This window comes from Lytechinus pictus, chromosome 7, assembly GCF_037042905.1.
Source record: "Lytechinus pictus isolate F3 Inbred chromosome 7, Lp3.0, whole genome shotgun sequence".
NCBI lineage: Eukaryota > Metazoa > Echinodermata > Echinoidea > Temnopleuroida > Toxopneustidae > Lytechinus > Lytechinus pictus.
Window position 1 is genome coordinate 12,837,914 of NC_087251.1, and position 23,666 is coordinate 12,861,579.

The 23,666-nt window shown below is 38.3% G+C and overlaps 2 protein-coding genes across 2 annotated transcripts in view; one reads left to right on the top strand and one right to left on the bottom strand.

The window, feature by feature from the left end:
- The window catches only part of LOC129265998 (adenylyltransferase and sulfurtransferase MOCS3-like), a 28,806-nt gene extending 19,439 nt beyond the window's left edge, over window positions 1–9,367 (top strand). Inside the window, exons 10-13 of the mRNA XM_064101954.1 lie at window positions 894–1,044; window positions 1,754–1,852; window positions 2,306–2,470; window positions 7,673–9,367. Coding sequence (XP_063958024.1) covers window positions 894–1,044; window positions 1,754–1,852; window positions 2,306–2,457 — 402 coding nt within the window. The 3' untranslated portion in view covers window positions 2,458–2,470; window positions 7,673–9,367. The remainder of the gene's footprint in view (window positions 1–893; window positions 1,045–1,753; window positions 1,853–2,305; window positions 2,471–7,672) is intronic.
- LOC135154607 (uncharacterized) lies at window positions 6,820–8,098 on the bottom strand. Its single transcript, XM_064101368.1, has 2 exons — window positions 7,955–8,098; window positions 6,820–7,218 (listed from the first exon to the last, which is right to left on the bottom strand). Exons 1-2 carry the CDS (start codon window positions 8,096–8,098, stop codon window positions 6,820–6,822), a joined length of 543 nt encoding a protein of 180 aa, XP_063957438.1.
- Window positions 9,368–23,666: the final 14,299 nt, after the last annotated feature.

Below are 23,666 nucleotides of genomic sequence, written 5' to 3' on the forward strand. Positions count from 1 at the left end.
TGGATTTCTAAAAACATCCGATCGTAGCTCTGATAAATATTTGTAACACATTACGGGCAAAAAAATCATGAAAATTGTCATTTTTGGCCAAATTATGGCCAAAATGACCACTTCTCTTGTGATTTGGCAAATGAAACCACTTTATCTGGAATCTGGGTGCATTTTTACTTAAAATAGACCCTTCTGATTGCATGTGGCTACAAAAGCATTCTGTTAAGGGACCATTTTTCAAAGAGTGGTCAAAATTGTCATTTTTGGTCAAAAATTTGCCAAAATGGCCAATATGGCGTGAGTACGGTCAATAAGAGTGACATTTTTGGAATCAGCGCACAATTTTACCCCGGATAAGCTTGTCAAACCTTCCCCACCAAAAATTCTGAATAAAGCCCCCTATCTCCTAGACTATTTGAACCTTATGTGAAAAATACTTATAATTTTCAGGTAATGCATCAAAATTTGCTCCATATTTTCATAGACTGCAACACAAAAAGTTTTTTTTATAGCAGAGTTTTACAAAGGACTGTACTGAACTTAGTTGAGAGTTTTTCTCTTATTTCCTAAATGGCTAATCAAATTTGATATGCAATATTATTCCAGATAAATAGTACTAGTAAAGATACTACTAAATTAATGAATTTGTAAGAATCAAGCAGCTGTTTTTTAACACATATTTCATCCTTTATTAATCCTTCATTAATAAAAGCATTAAAAATTATAGTAATGGTTTTAAATATGTCAAGAAAACACTTTCGCTAGCATTTCAACACTTCATATTTCAGTGTAAGTACTGCTATATCAGTAGCTATATGAGACACCCCCTAGTTTTTGTTGTGGATGTTTTTTTTTTTTCATTATGTATCTCTTGTTTTATTATTGTTTAATTATATTTACAGTGTATAACATTACATCTTCTGGAACCCAAAGATAGACTTAGCCCTCAGACCCTTGCCAGTAAACTCCTCAGCCAAGACTCGTCTTCTCGTCTCCTACTGGATTGCAGACCCGAGATTGAGTTTGAAATCTGTAGACTACCAGACAGCATCAGTATCCTTTGCCATTGTACCTTACACTCAATAAATTGTCAGTCTCCTCTGATATGAGACCCACACTCTGTTAGAAAGATGTAAAGGTCCATTTTATTGAACTTTTGTGAGAGAAAAAAATATCCACCATGCTAGATTCAATTCAAAATTTCATTTATTTTTCACTCGTAAAAAGCAATCAACAACATATAAACACATACAATATACATGAATACACAATTAAAATTTGTAGTGAAAATGAGTGAGAACAGTAGCAAGAAAGGACAAACCTTATAAATGCCTACCCAAGATACTGATACTTAAAAATGGAAAAAATTGATATATTATATATAGAAATGAGACAACAAAAAGCTGAACAAACCCTAGACAAAACAAAACTATAATAATGTAAATGACACTGATCATTTAAAAAAAATTATATTTCTATTTGAGAACATTTAGTGATATACTTTTATGAATTTCAGTTGAAATTGAATTCCAAATGACAGGACATTGATAAAAAACTGATTGATTCAGATTCAGGGCATGATATCTTTACCATCAAGTATGATTTTAATTTCTACATGCTAATGGATTGGAAACGGACTCGTAGAGTGTTGAAATTATATCTATACACATAGAGGAATGATGTGTAAAGAAGGGTTGAATTTTGTGAATAATTTGTCTAATGTAGATGATGTCTGTTCATGACCTTGACCTGTGATTCACAGATGTCCCAATTGATGACATCGAGAGTGAAAAGGGTATACCCAGATTAAAAGAAATCATCAGTAATCAGCTTGTTAATCAACATGAGAATTCATTTCCAGGTAAGTGAATTATTTCTTTGTTGACTCAATTATAAAATTCTTCAGTCTTCCAGCAGACGTCCAACTCCATTCTTATTTGGTTTGATCATTCTCAATTATTGCCTTGAGTTGATTTTATTAGTTTTCTTGATAAGTCTACGAGCGTCTTTCTCTTTCGATAGCGGAAATGTCTCTATCATTCACTTAAAAGGTCTAGATTTTTTGATACTTTCCATGTTTTCTTTGTTTCATGTTTGTTTATCGGAATACTGAATTGATATAAATGCACTTCATCAGACAAATTATTTTACCCAAAGCTATTTTTAGATCATAATCTGGAAAGTGTATTATTTACCTCCTGTGTAAATATCTCAAAATGGATATCTGTGTTCCCATGAGATTGGACTAAAATGAATTTTCAGTAGTCCATTTAGATTTTGACTTATTGCTTTTTTTTCTCCTGTCTTCATACAGTGTATGTTGTATGCAGAAGAGGTAACGACTCACAGAAAGCAGTCCTCAAGCTACGCAAGGAGTTAGACTCTTTACCAGTCACTGTGAAGGATGTTTGCGGAGGATTGACAGCATGGGCTAACCAAGTAGATCCAGACTTCCCACAGTACTGATGCAAGATAATGGGTGCTCTTTTTATAGATTTCTATATAGCTATCTTTTGTTTAATATTTTGTTGTTGTTGGAAGTATGTTGTTCACTTTTTGCACATTCTCCTCTCCCTGGGGATCATTATACTATGTACTGTCAGTGTTCTGTTTTGCAGTGGGATCCAACATTTTAAAGCACAAATTACCTGCAATATATTTACATGTATGTAGAGGGGACGCGAGTGGTGAATGTGTTCGGGTTATCACCCAGCCTCCACAATAAAGGGGAAGAAAAAAAACCATTTTTTTATAATGTTTTTTTTTCTTCCCCTTTATTGTGGAGGCTGGGTGATAACATCCATATGCCACTTTGTAATTTTTCAAATTACCTGAATTTTTCAACAACCAAACAATCGGCAGTATGTCAAGGTGGATGAAGTGATAAAGTCTGTCTAGGACACAAGTAAAATACATTTCATTAAAATATGCGTTGAGATTCAATACTGAGAAGATATCTACATGATTAGATTTCCTGACCTGACAACTATGTTTTGAGTGAACATGCTGCTGTCACCTTTTTTGGGGGGCATTCACACAGTGACGCTCTCTCTCCAGCGGAATCTTGTCCTTTCCTTCCTTTATTGACTGAGGGGTGTTTTCTCTTCTGGTCCAACCAGGGTCCAGTAAGGTAGCTCCACCGTAGAGGAATGTGTGTGTTACATCAGGATAACTTTTCCAGACTTTACATGCACTTAATTTCCTTTTCCAAGGTAGCAAGACGTGGTGTCACAGCCTGTATATATGCATGAAAGAGGGTAGTCCAATGTAGCCCTGTCTCATCACAATTTCAGGTTTGTTCCGCACAGATCTCCCTCAGTGATGATTTCCTCAAGTTCTTTTCTCCATCATTTCCATGCTTGAACCATATACAGACTCCCAACTCTTTTGGGGAACTCTTGACCAAGTCATGTGACGACACGGGCTGGCACTACTCCTCTTACTCCCTTGCATAAGACTCCATGAATAAGATATGTGAAAAGCGTGTAGGCTGGGAAACTTGATGGCTTGCATTAGAGGTAAAGAGAGAGAACAATCTAAAAACGAATATGTAACTTGATCAATAGATTTGAATAAATTTATTTTACGAATGTTTCATATTTTTCTTTCGCTTCTTTATTGTTATTCTTCCCCCAGTATTCAATGATCAATTTTTAGGAATGTTGCATTCTATATAGGCTATTCAATATTGGACCTATTCATTCCAAAATATTCTTTCAGGAAATCTCTCACGAGTAGCATAGGATTTTCATGTTGACGTTGGGTCAAGCCAATGAAAAATTATTTTTCCTGGAGAAAGTTTATTTTCTGCAAATTCTTTGTGCTTAAGCTGTTGCTCAATCACCAACACTTTATCATCAATTTTCTGCAATTTTTCTCCTGGATAATGAAAATTTTCTGTTAAAAAACTGTAGCCCTTTTGCTTTGAAATTCCAATGCTTCCTAAAAAATGCTCAACATTGGACATATGTCCAACACCCCTTTCCTATCAAAAGTCTCAAAATCTGATTCATCCGACTCGGTTTGTGTGACCTTCGTCACAAGCTTCTCTGGCGGGCTCTACTTTTAAGACTAAGGCATTATATTCAGGGAACTCCTGGCGAAGTCGCGTAATGACACAGGCTGGCACTACCCTTTTCACTCCCTTTCCTTAGATTTCATGGACTGCATTAGTGGAATAAGCAGAAAACAAACTAAAAATGAATATTTAGCTTGATCAATAGATTTGAATAGATTTCTGTTGTAATGTTTTTCCTTTGCTTTGTTATTGTTATTTTTCCCACAATCTTAAAGGATTAACAGCTATTGACTCTTATATTCAGGGTCAAGTGCATAGCACAGAGGGTGAGACATTTTAGAAGAAATTGTGATTGTAGCTCCAAATAACTTATTTGAAAAGTTGTGCATAGAATAAAAGCTCAGAATACAACTGTTATACATTCCACTACAGATTTACAAAATTGGTTATACCTTTTCTGGTAAACATTTCTGTCTAAACTCTCTTTATGTTACCGCAAAAAAAAAATGTTGTGTATGACTGGTAGCAGCTAAGGTGGTATCTTACTTTCAAGGCCACCAAAACTCATTTCACCAGCAAAGAGAGGTTCAGCTTCTTTTTCCTCTTCCTTGTCAAAGCATTCAGTAATTGTCTTTTTCTTCTGGCATATTATGCATTGCTGTTTTAGAAGGTAGGCAAGCTTAGAATCAAATCTTGCAAAATCTCCTTGGACCCTAACCTTCCTGGGTGTTGGAGGCTCTTCTACCACTTCCTGGCTGGTGGTAGTAGCTGTGACACAATAGAAAAGAAAACAAAAAGTATCAAGCAAACTAGAAAAAAAAATCCCTTGTAAATATGTGTCAAACATTAATTTCTAATAACTTCAATCTGCATATCTAATAAAGTTCATATCAAATGCATGAATCGTGATGTTCTATTAAATAAAACATATTGTAATATATTTAAAATCAGTTTAAAAGTGAAATATGTATCATGAAATACATTCCCAACAAGTGTCCATTATCAACCATTAATAGTTTACCTTTGGTAATTTAATGTAGAACTATGAAGTAACCATTATTATTCAACAACATAAAAATATTACAAATGGTAATGCTCGCTAAACAGGAATTCATGCATAGGACAAACCCAAGGTTTTGAATAATTCTACATGTAATGCTAGTTTTTGCATGAACAGATTTGCATGAATCTATTCAGTAATGGAGAGTTATTTGAAAAGAGCACACCTTGTTCTCTGGGCTAGAGGCCTATCCATAAAGCCGCAGCCCATTGGCAAATGTTAGCGTCATTATCTCTGTTAGGGTGGTTCTGCGGATCTCTGCCACTACTTGGCCCACATCGCCAGATATGCAGGAGTGTTATACTCCTGGTTGGGGAGAATCGGACTACAATAGGAGCTGATCTTGCTTGATCTCCTGGACTGCGACATGCTGCTTTGTAGAAAGTAGCAATGGGGGAAGGCTTAAGTCTATTCACAGACCGCCGTGAGGTCTCCACAGAAGCAATCCTCTGCTGCACCAGGCAATTTTCCCTTAATTGTCTCGCAAAGGCAATATGAGTTACCTCCTTGCCCAAACAGTTCCTTCTAGATCCACGGATATATATTACCAACACTTTCCCTAGGTTGCCGAGATCTAGAAAACCGATGCAAGAGAACCTCCTGCTGTTTCCATAAGCCTGGGCTCATTGTGTGGTTGAGCCCGACCTCACTCAGTCAAATTACCAGCAGAAAAGCGAGGTAATGCAAAGAAAAAAGGATCTTATTGCCTATTAGTATAGAGATGGGCCTTCTTGGGGTGGATCCCTACTGCGATATTCCACAGTTACCCTTCCTGAATATTCAGGAGATCCTGTTCAAGGGCAGGGTTAGTGAAAAAGTCAGGGTCACAGTAGTTCTTCACTCCCCCTTCTACCCCGACGTAGTGGATGGGTGCCCTCCCAGGTGTCATAGGGACTAGTTGCCGAGTCTCATTCACGCAGTCAGGCACAGGTCGAGGGACCGACATCAGGACCAGAGGCTCCTGTGCGGATTGTCCTGAATTTGAGGCAGGTCTCACCGGAATCTGTGATGGTTGCATTCCCTAATGGTCTCTGAACTCAGCGATATGCTGTCACTGGTTATCCGAGAGTAGGTCCAATAGGAATGCCAAAGGCGGATAATGAATCAGCGCTGCGGGCAAGTTCATTTTTGGCTTGAGAGCTGGATCCACTTTTGGTCTCTTATGGTAGTCAATCATGGCCTGCATCTCGAACAGATTCTGAATCTTACTTTCTTTGTTCTATTCTTTGGGTGATGCTTCACCCATATGACTCATCTTCTCCTGGACTTCTTGGAATCAAGGAGCACAATAAGCAGTGCGCTGTATACAATCTTGCATTGGTACTATTTTACTTTCTCTTTCCACCGACTCTGTATACAATATAGATACATATATACAATATATGGTTACCTGCTTCTTGCCTTTTATCTTTACCCTTATCAGACCACTCCATATGAAGAAGAGTGGTGTCTTTTCTTGCACCCTTCCTTGCTGCCCTTTGGGGTAGCTGTGCAGCCCTTTGCCATGTATGACCCTTTGAGGCAATCGAAACATAGACCCTTAGCCTTGACAAAGGCAATCCTTTCATTTATTGACTGACCTTTAAATTTGCGGCACTTCTCAAGCTCATGATTCTCTGTCCAGCATAGGTTTCACAGACTTGCTTGTAGTATTGAAGGTCGAAACCTTCAGCCGAGGCTTTCCCGAGGATGCCTTCTTATCTTGCCCGACCGGACGCCCAACACTCTTACTGAGCACATTACTCGCCAACTAAACGGATTCTTCAATAAAGTCCGTCAGATGGGAGAAGTTGGGCATCACTGATTGTTCCATCAGTGAATGTGCTCGGTTTGCCCACTTGGACTGAATGTGGACTGGGAGAAGATGTTGAATCTTCAGTAGGGTATCCGTTGTACTCATATCAGCCGAGTACCCCATCTGAGAAGTTGTCATCTGACACCTCCTCATGTCTCTGGCTAGATCCCACAGACCTTGGCTGTCCGTCACCCTAAGTGGTGATCTAGTGATAACCTCCTCCAGATGAGCTCTAGCCACTATGTAGTTCTGTCCGAACTGGTCCTGTAATATTATCCTTGCTCTGGAATAACCTGTATCGGGATCGAGTAATACACAATTTTCTATGGCCTCTCTGGCCTTGCCTAGGGTAAACTGAATTAAGTAAGACAATTTTAACCTACTGTCATGAATTCTGTCAGCAATGTTAACTTCGAAACTACGAAATTCCAATAATCGATTGGATTGCCAGAGAAAGTTGGCATGTCTGGTTTTGGCAAACTTAGAGCCATTGCCATCATATTAGGATTATACATGTTGTTGACTGGGGTCTGAAATAGATTGGGTATGAAGGGCTTCTGTTCTTGTACTTGGTTGTTAATTTGGTGATTACCATTGTATCCCCTGCTTAATCCCACAACTTCATTTCCCTTTCTTCATTTACCTGTTCTTGCCACATAGTGGCTTCAACCATGGCATTTTACTTGTCATCGTCGATCTTGAAAAGTTCTATTCTTTCCTTTAGTTCAAATTGTTCTAGTTGTAGTTCAAATTGGTCTCGTCTTAGTCTTTGTTCCTGTAAGAAATGCTCCCTTTTCTTGTTCACCAGCTCCTCCGTCACCCTCGCTGCTCTCAGTTTCACACTTGATGTTTCGCTTATACAAGACACTCTGGACATGGCGCTCCCCCGGGATGTGGTAAACTTCACATCATCCTCGTCGTCTCCAGCCCCAGGTCAAACTCCAGCAAGGTCTTCTGAATAGCATTGGTAATCTGATCAGTTGCTATTCCTCCTAGAATAGATTGAAGTGAGGAGTAGCTTGGATCCTTTGCTTCAAGGCACACTTGACCTGCCAAAAGAAAGAGTGACACCTGGCAGGCCACCATTTACCTTAACCGGAGTCGACTTCTTCAGGCCATTCAGTGTTAAGCAAGGCCGGAGCCAGCCCAAGAGGTATGACTGTATATTCACTTGTTTGACCACTAGGGCTTTGCGTCTGGAGATAGCCAACTCCTTGGACACAGATTCATTCATTAATGCTCTTAGAAGATTTGTAAATCGCAGGGGGACTACCTGAGAAAATCTTCAGCGATAACGGCACAAACTTCAGAGCAGGACATTAAGAACTAGAGCATGACTATTATTTTAAAAGTAACTTCATGGTCGTTCGTCTGTTGAAACTTTGGAGACATTTCTATTGGAAATTATTGGGCTAGAGTAAATTAAAGGCCTGTAGAAATTGTTATTTCATCACCTGCACTGATGCTTTTTTAGGATTATCCAACTTTGTGCTAATTAGTTTAGGCCTTTGTAAGTACAAGGGTTACTCAACCCATACAGTGGTTTTTTTTTAAAGCTTTAGAAATTTCTTTTATTAGGGGATTTTTCAAACTCTGAAAATAGCCCTTATTTTTTGTTGATCTTGGGTCTTTACCTGAATGTTCAGTCTGTACCAGCCTATGGACTTTGGCATAACAGTACATGAATGCTTCATTAGCACTAGATTTTTCTATAGGATATCTCCACATTAAAAGGTTTTTCAGTGGACCTATGATTACTCAGGTAGAAGTAGTTTTTCAAGTTTTTTCGTACTTTTTGGGACGGGTCAAACTGCGCAGTAACTTGCACTCATGTTTGTTTTTTACAGCGGAGAATTTAAAGATCGACGTATAAACAGCTTCAAATTTTCTAAATTGAACAGTGCACTGCTAATCGCATTAGTGTTATGTATTTTGTAATCACATTTTTAATCATGATTCATGTTGCCCGTCTGACGAGCAATTGGCGGTTGTCTGGTCACTCCCCCACATCCACGAGCACCTCGTCCACAATTTCCTAGGCGTTGACCACATCCATGTTGTTGCCTTTTGCGCCCTTGGTCTGCAGACCCACGCACTGCCGACGTTGCAACTCTTATGAATGAGGTGGGGGAATAACTGGAGTTCTCTTCATCATCAGCAGCATTTCCTACCTGTGAATAAAGTGATTGGGTAGGAATAAAAGTTGTATAATATGAATAATTGTGTTCTTCAATGTTGCAATACCGATGTGTAAATGAAGAGTTTCCAAGAGTAGGCCTAAGCTAGGCCTATACGGTGCCCATAATTTTGAAAATGAAATATATTTACACTGGTATAAAGAGGTGGCAGAACAAATTTGAAAGTGGAGACTCTGAAAAGGGGCACGTTGACATTGATAAGGGCGTACGCATATTCTTTGATGGTGGTGGTAGTGAGGGGGGGGCTGAGTAGGTGTGCAAATTGACCTTTAGGGGGTGCAAAAGTGACCTTTATCTTAGAGGGGAAAAAGCAAAAAAGAAAAAATTTGTACGAAAATAAACGGACTTAACCCTACTGCTTTAGCTGATATACATGTATGCCCTTATTGACGTCAGATTATTTTGTAACACCTCGACCCACCCCCACCCCGCTTATCGCTTGACCATGTGACGTGACAAAAAAATATATGTATTATACCTTTTTGCTCGCCCGGTGTGACGGGAATGAAAATATTGGGTGTAACACAGTAGAAAATTTTGAGATCATTGCTGAATGTAACAGTGCATTTTAAACCCTAATGACCAAATTTGAAGTTTGTTTTAGATAGGCCCCCTAAGGAATCTGAGTGCTAGAAAAGAACAAAAATAACATCAATATGTGGGCTGTATGCCCCAAGCCCCTTCCCCCCATGCCATGTGCTTGGCAACTGTAACATACTCAGAAGAACACGTCATGACACAAGCTCTGCCTGTTCAAGTGTGTTTAATGCGTAATGCGACTTCGCTAACGCTACACAGTAAATGCAATCATGTGGACACCTGTTGGTGCTATGTTATTCACATACCTTAAAGGAGAGGAAGTTGTCAGGGATTCAAGCAACTACCCTCCGGGATCTGAAAAAGGAGGTGCAGAGGAGGGCACTCTATGTAGTTCCTGAAGGCCCCCTCAAGAGGACAGTCTTTGAATTCACTGATCATTTCGCTAATAATAGCGAACCGTCTAAGAGACAAGAGCCTGAAATTGTTTGCATCGGTGCGTCGTGGAACCCTCTGAGTTGGATCTTTCTCACGCGTACGCACAACTCAACTTGGATCAGTAAAGTCAGCAGTATCTTACTATCAACACGCATATGGGATTGTACTCCTACACAAAACTACCATATGGAATTAAGTCCTCACCGAAGATCTTCCAAGCGACAATGGATAAGATTCTTCAAGGTATCCCCCATTGCTTGTGTAATCAAGATGATGTATTGATAGCTACAACCACAGTGGATGAAAATCTTGATGTGCTTGCGCAAGTGTTGAAGCGTTTGAATGATCATAATGTGAAGCTAAAAAGGAGCAAATGTGCCTTTGTGGAAAGTGAAGTGGTGTACCTAGGGTTGAAAGTAAGCTCACAGGGGCTTCAACGAGCTAAGAGAAAAAATCAGATCTATGTTCACAAGGCTTCTGAGGTTTTTGGTTATGAAGGGAACCAAGGAGAGGAAGTTGTCAGGGATTCAAGCAACTACCCTCCGGGATCTGAAAAAGGAGGTACAGAGGGGGGCACTCTATGTAGTTCCTGAAGGCCCCCTCAAGCCTTTGTTGTGATCAACATGCAGCAGGACAATAAGGTCTGTTGGGGACTGCATTACATGCCAACAGGATGCTGAATATCGGCAGAGTTTGGCAACAGACCAACAACGGAGCCAGCTTCAGAATCGACCAGGAACATCAAGGCCTCATGCTCCTCGTAATGAGACTCCAGAAAGTCGTTCAGAGCCTGATCTTCAGAATCGGCCAGGAACATCAAGGCCTCATGCTCCTCTTAATGAGACTCCAGAAAGTCGTACAGAGCCTGAACTTCAGAATCGACCAGGAACATCAAGGCCTCATGCTCCTCTTAATGAGACTCCAGAAAGTCGTACAGAGCCTGATAAACCGTGGGTTATTGAACGGCAACAGGCCCTGAGAGCAGAAGCCCAAGAGGGGTTCTCATTGAGATTGAGATTCCCCACTGAAACCCTGACAAGAAGGTTAGGTGAGGGGTACAGTTCAGGATTTACTCTTGTTCGTAGGCAGCCATGCGACTTCTACTTTGAAATTCAAAGTAGCTGGTCCGAGGGGGGTTCCTGTGTTCCACTGTAGGGAGGTTATGCCTACAGATTTAACCAAACTGATGGAGCATGACATTACTACTTCTACCACTTATATCAACTAGATACCTTCTACTACCACAAACAGTAACAACTTCTCCCAACTCCCATTTACCTTCTTTGTGTGGGGGAGCAAGGATACGAACGTTCTCACCAACATCAAATGAACGATACCTACGACTACCCTTGAAATATCTCTTTTGACTTGATTGTTTGTTTTATACTTTCTGAGATAGATCTGGTAAAATCAAACTTAGTCTTGTTCTAAGCTTTCTCTTTATCAAAAGCTCAGCTGGTGTAAAACCAGTAGTTGATTGAGGAGTAGTACGATACTTCAACAGAAAATTGGCTAGTTTTCGCTTCATACTAAACTTAGAACTACCATCAAACACTTGCTTTTTCAAAGCTTCTTTCACTACTCTTACTGTTCTTTCTGCAGCTCAGTTAGATGCTGGATGGTAAGTGGGAACTAAAATATGCCTAATTCCATTTTGTTTCATGAAAGTTTGAAATGCTGCAGAACGAAATTGAGACCCATTGTCTGAAACTAACTGTTCGGGTAAACCATGACAAGCAAAAATGGACCTGAGTTCATCCATTGTTTTCTCAGTTGTTGTATTAGTACCCATATTAATTACTTCTATCCACTTAGAGTGACTATCTATGAGAACAAGAAAATGCTCACTATCAAACTCACAAATATCTACATGGACTCTCTGAAATGGTCTAGCTGGCCAACGCCATGTTTCTAACGGTACTCTTGGTGGTTTGCTTCTGACATTTTGACAAACAGAACATCTACTAGAAATTTGCTCAATTTCTTTGTCAATACCAGGCCAAAACATAAATCCTCTAGCAACTACTTTCATTGCTACAACACCTGAGTGCTGAGAATGAAGTTCATCAAGTAACTTATGTCTCAATGACTTGGGTATTATCACTCTGTGTTGTAGTCATACTGCAAGAGAAGTATTGCCCACCGCTGCATTCTTGATGCTGCCATTGTCGGAATCGATGACCTAGGACCCAACAAATAAAGTAGCGGCTTGTGATCAGTGATGAGTGCAAAGTTTCTACCTAGCAGATACTGATGAAACTTCTTGATACCGAAAATGATACCTAACGCTACACAGTAAATTCAATCATGTGGACACCTGTTGCGCTATGTCATTCACATACCTTACAGCAACCATTAAACTGCAATTTTAATGCTGCTGATTGATGGCAATTAACATGTATACCTTTCACAATACTAGTATTCATCTCTGAAGTATGTTATCTAGGAATTGGGTCAACCATTGCATAAATATTGCTTGCTATACATAGTACGAAAAATGCATGGCTGACCGAGTTGAAAAATTAAGAAGAAAAAATGGAGATGCGGATATAGTGAGCCAGAGAACAAGTTACAAAAAAAAGAAAATGACAGAAACATAGAGCTCATGGTATCACTTCCCAAACAAACTAATCAAAAATAGAAAAGTATTCCAGATTTCTTGATGTAAAACTCAAAGCAATAAAAAAAAAGAACCAAATGCAAAATATATAATTTACCTGAAGTTCACATATCTGACAATTGTATTGAGGAAATTCTTATCTGTAACAAGGCGGACAAGGGCATCATGTGGTGGCATGCCTGATGAGAGCCACTGCTCGCGTTCTGTGAGTTCCCCATGCACACATCTTGGCTCGCCGTGAAACCTCCAGTTAGCACACATTCATGCTGGTTGCACACATGGTGTACAAGTCCTCTCCACTTGTTCTGGAAGAAAAAATTTAATATTGAAATGGAAACATTAGCGTGGTCAGTTAGTGTTTTATTTTAGGCTAGAATAACAATGATAACGTTAGATTTTTAATTCTAGTTGGAATTTTAGATCTAGAATGATAATCCCAACTTTGTTAGACCTAACGTTAGACCCTGTACTAGGCCTAGTATTATTACCGGTACTAGTCGTTACATTAGTCAATGAATAATCCAATAGTCAATAGTAGTTAGTGCACTGGCAGTGTCACTCAGCATGCTCACTGAGTGTCAGTGTCATGACTCTGTGCAGTAGGATCTAGATCCATAAATAACAAACGCCAACAATTAAGGCTACTTTCGTTTACTTGGAGAAAATTTGATAAACATGTTAAAAAAAAAAAAGTCTAATTCTATTTTTTTCTTCTAATGAACGTTACTCACATTGCCAACAACGATGCCGCCTGCTCGTCGCTCGTATCAAAGCCTCCCCTTAACTTAGCCTCATTCCACTGAACGAACGTCTTCTTCAAAATAATATTCTTTCTTTTCGCTCTTTGTTCTTTCTCCTGTTCTTCATAGTTCGCTCTTGCCCTTCTCCGCAATTCCTCGTACTTCAATACCGCAATTCTGTCATTTAATCCTTATGGTCCTTTATTATCCTTTCACGTGCGATAGTATATGTACATGTCCATTTAACTCCTCAGTGGGCTCCTGGGCAGCAGTGCTTCCGGCTTGAGCTGGGACATCGCCGCTCCTGGGTATATGTAAATAATACATTTCAACATGAAGTACATGTATGTAAATGCTACCATACTTTGCTAAGAATAAAAGTGGAAGGGAAAATTGGGTGTTTTCACTATCTCCAGCTACTAATTTTTTGTACCCTACACAATGAAAAAACTGATAAGAGATGGATTATGAAATCCAAACATTTGATTCTCCTGCTTGGTCTTTGAGAGAAAAAAGAAGAAGAAAGGATGAGGCATCCCATGGTTATAGCATGGTTGCCATTATCATGTCATCTCAAATTTTTTACATTATTGTTTTAACTATCCATATAAATCTACATGTATAACTTTATTCTGATATCACACATAAATCTCAGAAATATAGATGGATAAGAATTTCTTTACAATGCGAGGTAGGATTTTTAGGAGCTTTTTATAAAGAGCACATTTTTTCTGTCTATCTTGTTTAGAATTTTAGTATTATTATTATTATTATTACTTATTCGGCCATTAAAAACATGCAAAAATTGTACAATGTAATTACAAAAATACAATCTGAAATTGGATAATTGAATATGGGTAAAGTAGAAATGAAAGAAAGAAGAAAAGAGTAAGAAAACGGTTTTTCCATGGGCCAGGGCTCGCAAAAGTAAAATTCAGTACTATTGCCCAGAGGCATGCGAGCCCTCATGGAAAAACCGTTGAGAGAATATTGCACTTTCCAATATATAAATTTACACATTAAAATTCAAATAAAATACATTCAACAAACATTATTTAAAAAAGTATGTGACACCAGGCAAGATAAAAAAAAATAAAGAGGGGTATTGGGAAGAATTAGAATACCCATGCCGGACTGATTAAAGAGTGTGTTTAATGCTTAAGATAACATAGTACGAAAATAACTTAAATTTGTGTGAGGTACTAGAACCCGAGAAGCAACAATGAAATAAGGAAGAATGCCCTAGATAACAGCAAGTGCATGCCTCCACATTCCTATTAATGACATGTGTACTCGTCAGGCTCCAGCACCTAACACATAACAATCATAGAGACAACAAATAATAAAATTACAGGAAACTCGCCTCCTTTAATGAAGAAAAAGAAGAGAAATTAAGAACTGCGTAGTAATAATAGTAATAAAAAAAAGTAATGATATTGAGATTCTTAGATTTTTATGTGCCCCCAACAGTTTTGCTAAAGAAAGATTAAAAAAAAAAAAAATCAACTGTACCAAATGGATATAACAGGTCATACAGCCTATACTACTGTTGAGCTGAAATATTAATTGAGAAAAGATTTAATTTTATACTATATGCTTACTGACAGATAATTTGCAAGCGTTTTATTACTCTGTATTACAAATTCCTTAAAGGGAAAACAAGATTCATATATTAATGTAACCTTCCTTACAAAGTCAGTATATTTTATTAACATCAGTATCAAGATTTGTTGTACAAGTAATAAAATCAGTGTTTTGAATGATATTCATAAATTCATTGATGGTCCTGTTGTTTATAACTCTTTTATGTTGATGATGTGGTTAGATCAAAGGGGAAATAAAAAAAAGAAAACACAGGAAGGTGATCCGAAATATCAGATAATAAAATACCTGAGAAAACATGTAATGAACTACATGTATTAACAAATATATTCTCAATTAGGGTAGCACTTGTCTCTGTTATTCAAGTTGGACATTCAATTAATTTATATAGGAATAAGACAAAATAATTTCTAAAACTTGTTAACAAAATAAGACGTGTCCAGTTTCGTTAAGTCCACATTGAAGTCGCCAAGAAAAATGCAAACTTTATTTTCTTCCTTTATTTTATCTAATACAGTATGAAGGATTCTATTAAAATTATCTATCGAACAACTAGGTGGTCTATATAAAACACCAACTATAAGATTTTTACTATGTTTAGGTATTCGATTAAACAACTTTCTAATTCACTCTGGAATACATTGAGATCTTGGCCAGTGATAAAACTATAATTACTTTCAATACATAAACCTACTCTCCCGCCCCTCCTGTTATTCTTATGATAACCAATATATAAATAGTCTTTAAAATAGAGGTTGGTGTAGATGAGTCATCTAACCAAGTTTTCATGAGGGCAATAATACTAAAATTAACAATGTAGGGATTCCAAAATATTTCAATTTCATCATAGTTTGAGGTTGAAATATAAGCAATTAATTATTCAGTCAGTTGATTGATTTGAGTTTCTCTCTCTCAATCTCTTCATTTTGTTTTTTTCGTGTTCTCAGCAGGGCGGGGGGTGTGTAAGATTTTTACAAGTCCTGGAAGGTTGATTTCAGTCTTTCCATTTGTAGCTCCTAGCAAAGCAATTATTCTCCCATCTGTAGTCCATGCCTGGCGTGCTGATGGATGTTTCACAGTCTCTTGAAATAGACCCATCTTGAACTTAAGATAGATCCTTGCTTATACTGATCTTTATCTTCTTCAGCTTCCTTCGCTGGGTGATCATGTCATGTTGACAGTGGTATGAGGTGAAGTTCACCAGAATTGGGTGAAGACGCACTTCATTGGTTGCATCTGTTGCTTTTTGGTGCAATTCACTGGTGGCCAATGTCTGTTGTTCTTCATGCATGTGAGGCTTCCCGGTTCAGTGGGCCAAATGAGCTTGTGCCGTGGCGTGGCGTCCGTCGTCTGTCGTCCGTCCACAATTTCTAAATGCTTCTTCGCCATTTCAAGTCCGATTTCAATTCTGTTTGCTTTATATGATAGCACTAGGTGGGGGATTCAAAACTTCTACACAGAATTTTGAAATTTATTAAATATGCTAATTTATGCGCATTTTTCAAAATTCACAAAAAAATGCTTCTTTATTTGTTGACCGATTTTGAATTTTTTGCTTCCATCTGGTAGAGCTTCATGAGGTTCACCAAACTTCTACACAGAATTTTAAAATTTTGATTAGAACAATTTTTATGCTAATTTATGCGAAATTAATTTTATTCATATTTTTAAAAATTCACATAAAATGCTTTTTCTTCTTTAATTGTTGACCGATTTTGATTTTTTTTCTTCCATCTGGTAGAACTTCATGAGGTTCACCAAATTTCTACACAGAATTTTGATTTTTTTTTTTTCAGTAGAAAATTATTTATGCTAATTTATGCGAAATTTATTCAGAAATCACAGAAAATGCCTCTTCTTCTTTATTTGAACCTGTAACATAGCAATATTGTGAATTCGATAACTTCTTTTACATGAATGAAGGTCTGACAACCTTTTTTCCTTGATCCATGAACTTTTTTGTACTGCCTCATTGTTGTAGGATAATCACCCTGTACACAATATAAAAAAGATACACAAGAAAAAAAAAATACAATAGATGTCCATAAGGAAACACCACTATCTTGGTCAAGATAAAGACATTTATTTCTGTTGCAGTAGCTCGGTGTTTATGCTATTGCATGTACCGGCTACTTGGTTAGTTGTTATGAAAAAGAGATGAATCACACGTTCTCATCTTAATAAAAGATGCATCTAGAGCTCGAATGTCCAGTTGAATCTGTGAATTTGATAACTTCCTTGACATGAATGAAAGCCCGACAACCTTTTCCTCGATCCTTGAACTTTCTTGTAGTGTCTCTTTGTTATAGATTCATCTAGAGCTCGAAAGTCCAGTTAAATGTTGACTATCCCAAGCTCGGAACGTGAATTGGTTGTGCTTGTGTCAGTGGGGGATGACGTCACTCACCTGTAGACTCCTGCTCAGGCAATCCCACTACACTTCCCCCCCATGTTCTAAAATATTTTTCCCATGGCCAAAATTCTAACCTACAAAACCAAAATAACCACCCAATTTGGATAGGTGCCTGCACAGCACCCCCCAACAATTTCCACTGGGAAGCCAAAAACAATATGTTCGTATCCCAGGCCATAGAGGCGCTGGGCGTTTTGTCGGATATCCCTCAGGACTTCATCCAGGGGAACCCGTCGGAGGTGGGCCACCTCCGTCGCCACATCCCTCAGATATGCAGAGGAGTTCGGATTATTGCCCCTCCAGATGGGCGTCCGTCTCCAGTAGGAGGCGATTACGGGAAATGCCCTGCAGGTCCTCAATCTGCTCCGGGTGCATCCCAGATTCCCAGAAACCTTGGCTGTGTACCCGAAATAACAGTTTGAGTAAATACTCCTCCGACGGTCCAACTCGGATGTAGGGAGCCCGCAGCATTGGACATGTATTCACTGGGCGACTGGCCCTGCACTTCGCTTAGAGTGCGCGGACTTCCCTAGAAGCGGCTGGATCTCCCTCCTCCTGACCTCGTATGTGGAGGACGAGTACATGGCCGGAGGTCCCCATTCAGAAGATTTGCTCCAGGATCACTCGTTGCCTCGGCCACTCCAGGTTCGCAGATTTTGGCGAGGAGGTCCGCCAGCATCTTTTCGTCTACCCTGGAGGTGCCCTTTGGATGAATTCCGACCGCCACACAGCAGCCTCAGAGGGGGGATACGGATTCGCCTCCAGAGCCAGGGATTTGCGTATACAAACACAGCCCCACACACCTCCACAGGAGTGGTGGGTGCATACCGGATGATGGAAAGCAACAATTCCCACCCTCTCTTCCCGGTATCTCTCTCCAATTTGTCCAAATGGACATGGCTGTCAAAAACCGAAGGTAAGGCCCAGGATGGCCCAGCTTGTTTCCGGGAGTCGGGCATCCTTCCCTAAGAAGCCCCTGACGAACTAGGTGGTATCGGGGGTGCTAAACTAAGCTTCTACAATGTAGAAGCCCCATTAGATGGTTGATTGGACCAATGCCCAACTCCTCCAGGGACCAGCCCAAACTCCTGGCTATGCTGAGCATCTCCTGCCAAACGTAGTTGTATCTGTCTACTTTTATGAATAATACTAATAATTAGGGCTGAGTCAAAACGTTAAAACAACCAATGAAATCGTGAAAGTTTCTTATTTTGATAACTGTTTGAAAATGCTATTAAAAAAAAAAAGAACTTCCCATAAAGTTGATGAAATTTCATATTTCACATCTTTAGGTTTTTGAAATAGCCATCAATTTTTTTAATGAGTCTTATTTTGTTGAAAACTATCAAATAAATTTAATTGGAGTTGAGTATTGAAATTCAATTTTCAGCAAATTGCACAGTAGAGACAATTCCTCATCTGATCCTGTCATTTCTGCTACATCACACTTGTATTGCTCACCAGCATGCATGTTCTCCGTTCTGGCCTTGCATACCTTGGAGAAGCGCTGCTTCTTTTTGCATCTTGAACATTCTTTGCTGTACGTGTGTTGATAACTGATATAGGTCTGTAAGCGTAGACTATACTGTGTTATTACACATGACCACTTGTACCAAGAAGCTCCTCGATGTCGCAGTGATGTTGTTGCAGCTAAACTAATAAACCTCTGTATATAGTTTTATTAAGAAATGACTACTAGTCTGTTATTTGCCTCCCATCAACTTTTTAATATGGAAAATCATAAGAAGGGTCAACAATCCCCTCAACTTCCACCTCTGTAGAGTCACTAGCCAGAGAGCAGTACTTGCTAACTTGTGGTTTCTGGCTAGTCACTGCAGCCGTAACTGCTACTCCACTGGCTGTCAGCCAGTGTGTACATAACTGATAGAAACTTCGTGAGTTGGTCTCATATCTCATTGGTTAGGAATTATGTCAGATGGGAAAGCCTAGTCCACCAATCCCACTGGGGGCAAAGATGGTTGCTATAGCCCTGACAGATCCCAGTTTTCACCTCGCTTTACTAATAGTTCTTCAAAAGATGCAAATCTCCATAATCTGGAATCATTCTAATATGGTTGATTGTACTGTTTTTATATGCAATAATGGTCAGTTAGAACTTAATCCTAGTTGAGGCATATCATATCTTCATACACAGTCAGTCCAATGTGAAGGCCTGGGTTTTCTTGCTCTACCACCCCTATGCATGAATCGACAGCCCCTGTAAGCCTCAATATTACATAAATTTAGTCTGTTTGAATCTTGGGATTTGACTTTAACCAAGGTCATCATACTCTTGTAACCATGAAATATTCATGAAAAGAGGGATGCAAAGAGGCAATTTAAGCTTTTTCTACCAAAATTAGTCCAATATAACTCATATTTGAACTCTGTATGAGTTTTGGGCTTTTATAATTTGAGCAATGTCAATCATTTAAGAGCAGCACAGATGGAGCATATGGAATTATCTTTTTCCGCTGGGTGCTTAGAGAGGGTAACACAGTTTAAGTGCATCCATCTCCCACACACATCACATTGCACCCATGACTTCTCTAGACTTGTCAGCTTCTCACTTGTATTTTGATAAGTGAGCATGTCGCATACTTTGCTTTGGTTGACTGGATATACTGCATGTTCTACCATAGGTAGTCCAATACTGGTACATGTATTTAAATTTGATCTCAGGTTTGGCTTTTATAATTTGAGCGATGTAAATCATTTTTAAGAGCAGCACAGATGGAGCATATGGAATTATCATTTTCCGCCGGGTGCTTAGAGAGGGTAACGCAGTATAAGTGCATCCAACTCCCACACACATCACATTTAGTAGACTTGTTAAGAGGTTGAACGCTGCATTTTTTAGTACAAATGTCCCACTTGGCACAAATGTTCCTTGAGTCAAAAGAAAAAGATTCATCCAAAGAGACACGCTGTATCTATGCAAATAAGCAAGTAATTTGCATAAATTTGCATATTATGTCGATATAGTAAAAACAAGTATTTCAGAATATATATTTAATCAGAACTGCCCTAAAATTGGAAATAAAGACTAAGGGTAAGAAAGGGAAGAAAATTGTCATGAAATAATTGGGATATCCTTGTTTATTATTACCTAATTTGCATAAATTATGCAAATTATAATTTAAAACAAAGTATTTTTTCATGAATCCTGAACTGCTTTTAAAAAACAGCAACTAATACACAATGTCAACATTCTACATGAAAGAGAATGTATTAGCGAAAACATCGATATGCTTCATGACAGTATTAGTGTCTTAATTTGCTTAGAAAGAGGGCAAATATTTCAAAATGTATGACGTGATATTGCGCTAAAACGAGACCAAAACAATCTCTATGTCACAGTCACACTCACGAATCGGACAATAAAGCGATCAATGGTATGTCATTCGAGATAACACAATCTCAACACAATAGCTTCCATCGGCTTCTCGTATCGCTTTTGTTGGTGTGTCTGCCACACCGTAATCTATGATACATACGGACAAAATGCATTTCGGTATCGGTAAAACACTATTAATTTTGTTTTATTTGTTTCTAATTTGTTTCTCTTGGAAAATTTACAGGAGACATTGCTTTGCAGGCTACTGCTTTAATGAAACTCTGGCACATGAATCATGACGAATGTATCCTACCTCAATCCATATTTTAACTTTATTAAAATATATATCTTTTTGGAGACCCCGAAGTGGCAAAACTGCATCCCCCTGCATTCCCGCCACTTTACAAAACCAGTTTGACTTGTATAATCGACTTGGAAAAGACAGATGTATGAGACATCAGTCAACATGTTTCCTGAAGAAAGTTTTTTTTTTGTTTATTTAGGCCTACGCCCACGGGAGCCTTCCGAATTTACCCCATCCCCTCTCCGTATTTCGACTTTAAATAAAAAAATATCGTGTTTTAAAACCATCGGCAAGGCAAATTGCGTTTTTTGGTATAATAAAGCAACTTTTATATTTATATTTTTATATTTACATTCATCATTATTGATATTATTATAATTATTATTAATATTATTATTATTATTATTATTGTTACTGTTATTATTATTATTATTATTATTGTTCTGCCATTTGTAATAGTGTTCTAGCACAGTAAAGGCTATAACCCAACAGGAGCATGCCTAGGATACCCTCTCCCTTTTTGGTTTTATGTATTCAAAAATAGTTTATTGTCTTTATAACTCTTAAAAGATTACTTTTGTTTGTATTGATATCTTGGAATAGATTGAGGAGAAAATACTCTACAACTGACATGTAGAGGAGCTGTGGTACATTGAAGAACAGCCACACAGCCCTTTATTGATTCCACTCTATGTTAAATTTAAATATTTTTAGAGCCCAATCGGAAGAAAGATGCATTTCTACTACACAAAGTAAAGACTCTTTGCATTCTCCTCTTGAAAAAAAAAAACATAGAAGGCACTGTTTTATATCTCATAAAATAAGTTCGTGTACGTGACGGTGGCCTGTCGAAGTTGCCCAACCGTTTATTTTGTTTCGACAATATATATTTAGAATATCGTCTAAATGAAACCCTCATCTGGAAAAGGGCACATATTAAAGGCAGCATCTACATTATATAGAGGAGGCCCTGGCACTGGGAAGAGGGGGCTGAAGCTTGTTAAATTTCTTCGGACCAAAATTTTACATTGAAACTTTTTTGCTTTTCAAATTTACATCAAGAAATTTAACAAGCAAATAAACAAAATGGATTGCACAACAAAATGAAGGTTTTTTTTTTGGTAACGTTTCTTTTTTTCGTTTTGTCACATCTGCCGGAATTCCAGGGGGTGCTGTCTATGGAGAATAACACACGCAGCACAGCCCCCCCCCCTTCAGAAAAATCTTGCGGGTGCTTCAGCCCCCGCTTCCAAGTACCAGGGCCTCCTCTATATAATGTAGATGCTGCCTTTATTAAGTGCCCTTTTCCAGATGAGGGCTTCATTCAGACGATATTCTGAATATATATTGTCAAAACAAAATAAAGGGTTGGGCAACTTCGACAGGCCACCGTCATGTACACGAACTTATTTTATGCGATATAAAACAATGCCTTCTATGTTTTTTTTTTCAAGAGGAGAAAGTAAAGAGGCTTTACTGTGTGTAGTAGAAATGTATCTTTTTTCCGAATGGACTCTAAAAATATTTAAATTTAACATACAGTGGAATCAATAAAGGGGTATTTTAGAGCTTACGTGTGGCTTTTCTTCAATGTACCACAGCTCTTCTACATGTCAATTGTAGAGTATTTTCACCTCAATCTATTCCAAGATATGAGTTCTAAAGACAATAAACTATTTTTGAATACATAAAACCAAAAGGGGAAAGGGTATCCTAGGCATGCTCCTGTTGGGTTATAGCCTTTACTGTGCTAGAGCATTATTACAAACTGCAAAACAACAACAATAATAATAATGATGCCAATAATAATAATAATAATATTAATGATAATAATAATATTAATATAGATAAATATGAAATATAGATATAAAAGTTGCTTTATTATACCAAAAACGCAATTTGCCTTGCCGGTGGCTTTAAAACACGATATTTTTTTTATTTAGTGTCGAAATACAGAGAGGGGATGGGGTAAATTCGGAGGGCTCCCATGGACGTAGGCTTAAATTAAAAAAAAAACTATCTTCTGGAAACATGTTAACTGATGTCTCATACATCTGTCTTTTCCAAGTCGATAATACAAGTCAAACTGGTTATGTAAAGTAGCGGGAATGCCGCGGGGAATGCAGTTTTGCCACTTCGGGGTCTCCAAAAGATATATATTTTAACAAAGTTAAAATATGGATTGAGGTGGGGTACATTCGTCATGATTCATGTGCCAGAGCTTCATTAAAGCAGTAACCTGCAAAGCAATGTCTCCTGTAAATTTTTCAAGAAAAACAAATTAGAAACAAATAAAACAAAATTAATAGTGTTTTACCGATACCGAAATGCATTTTGCCCGTATATACCATAGATTACGGTGTGGCAGACACACCAACAAAAGCGATACGAGAAGCCGATGGAAGCTATTGTGTTGAGATTGTGTTATCTCGAATGACATACCATTGATCGCTTTATTGTCCGATTCGTGAGTGTGACTGTGACATAGAGGTTGTTTTGGTCTCGTTTTAGCGCAATATCACGTCATACATTTTGACATATTTGCCCTCTTTCTAAGCAAATTAAGACACTAATACTGTCATGAAGCATATCGATGTTTTCGCTAATATATTC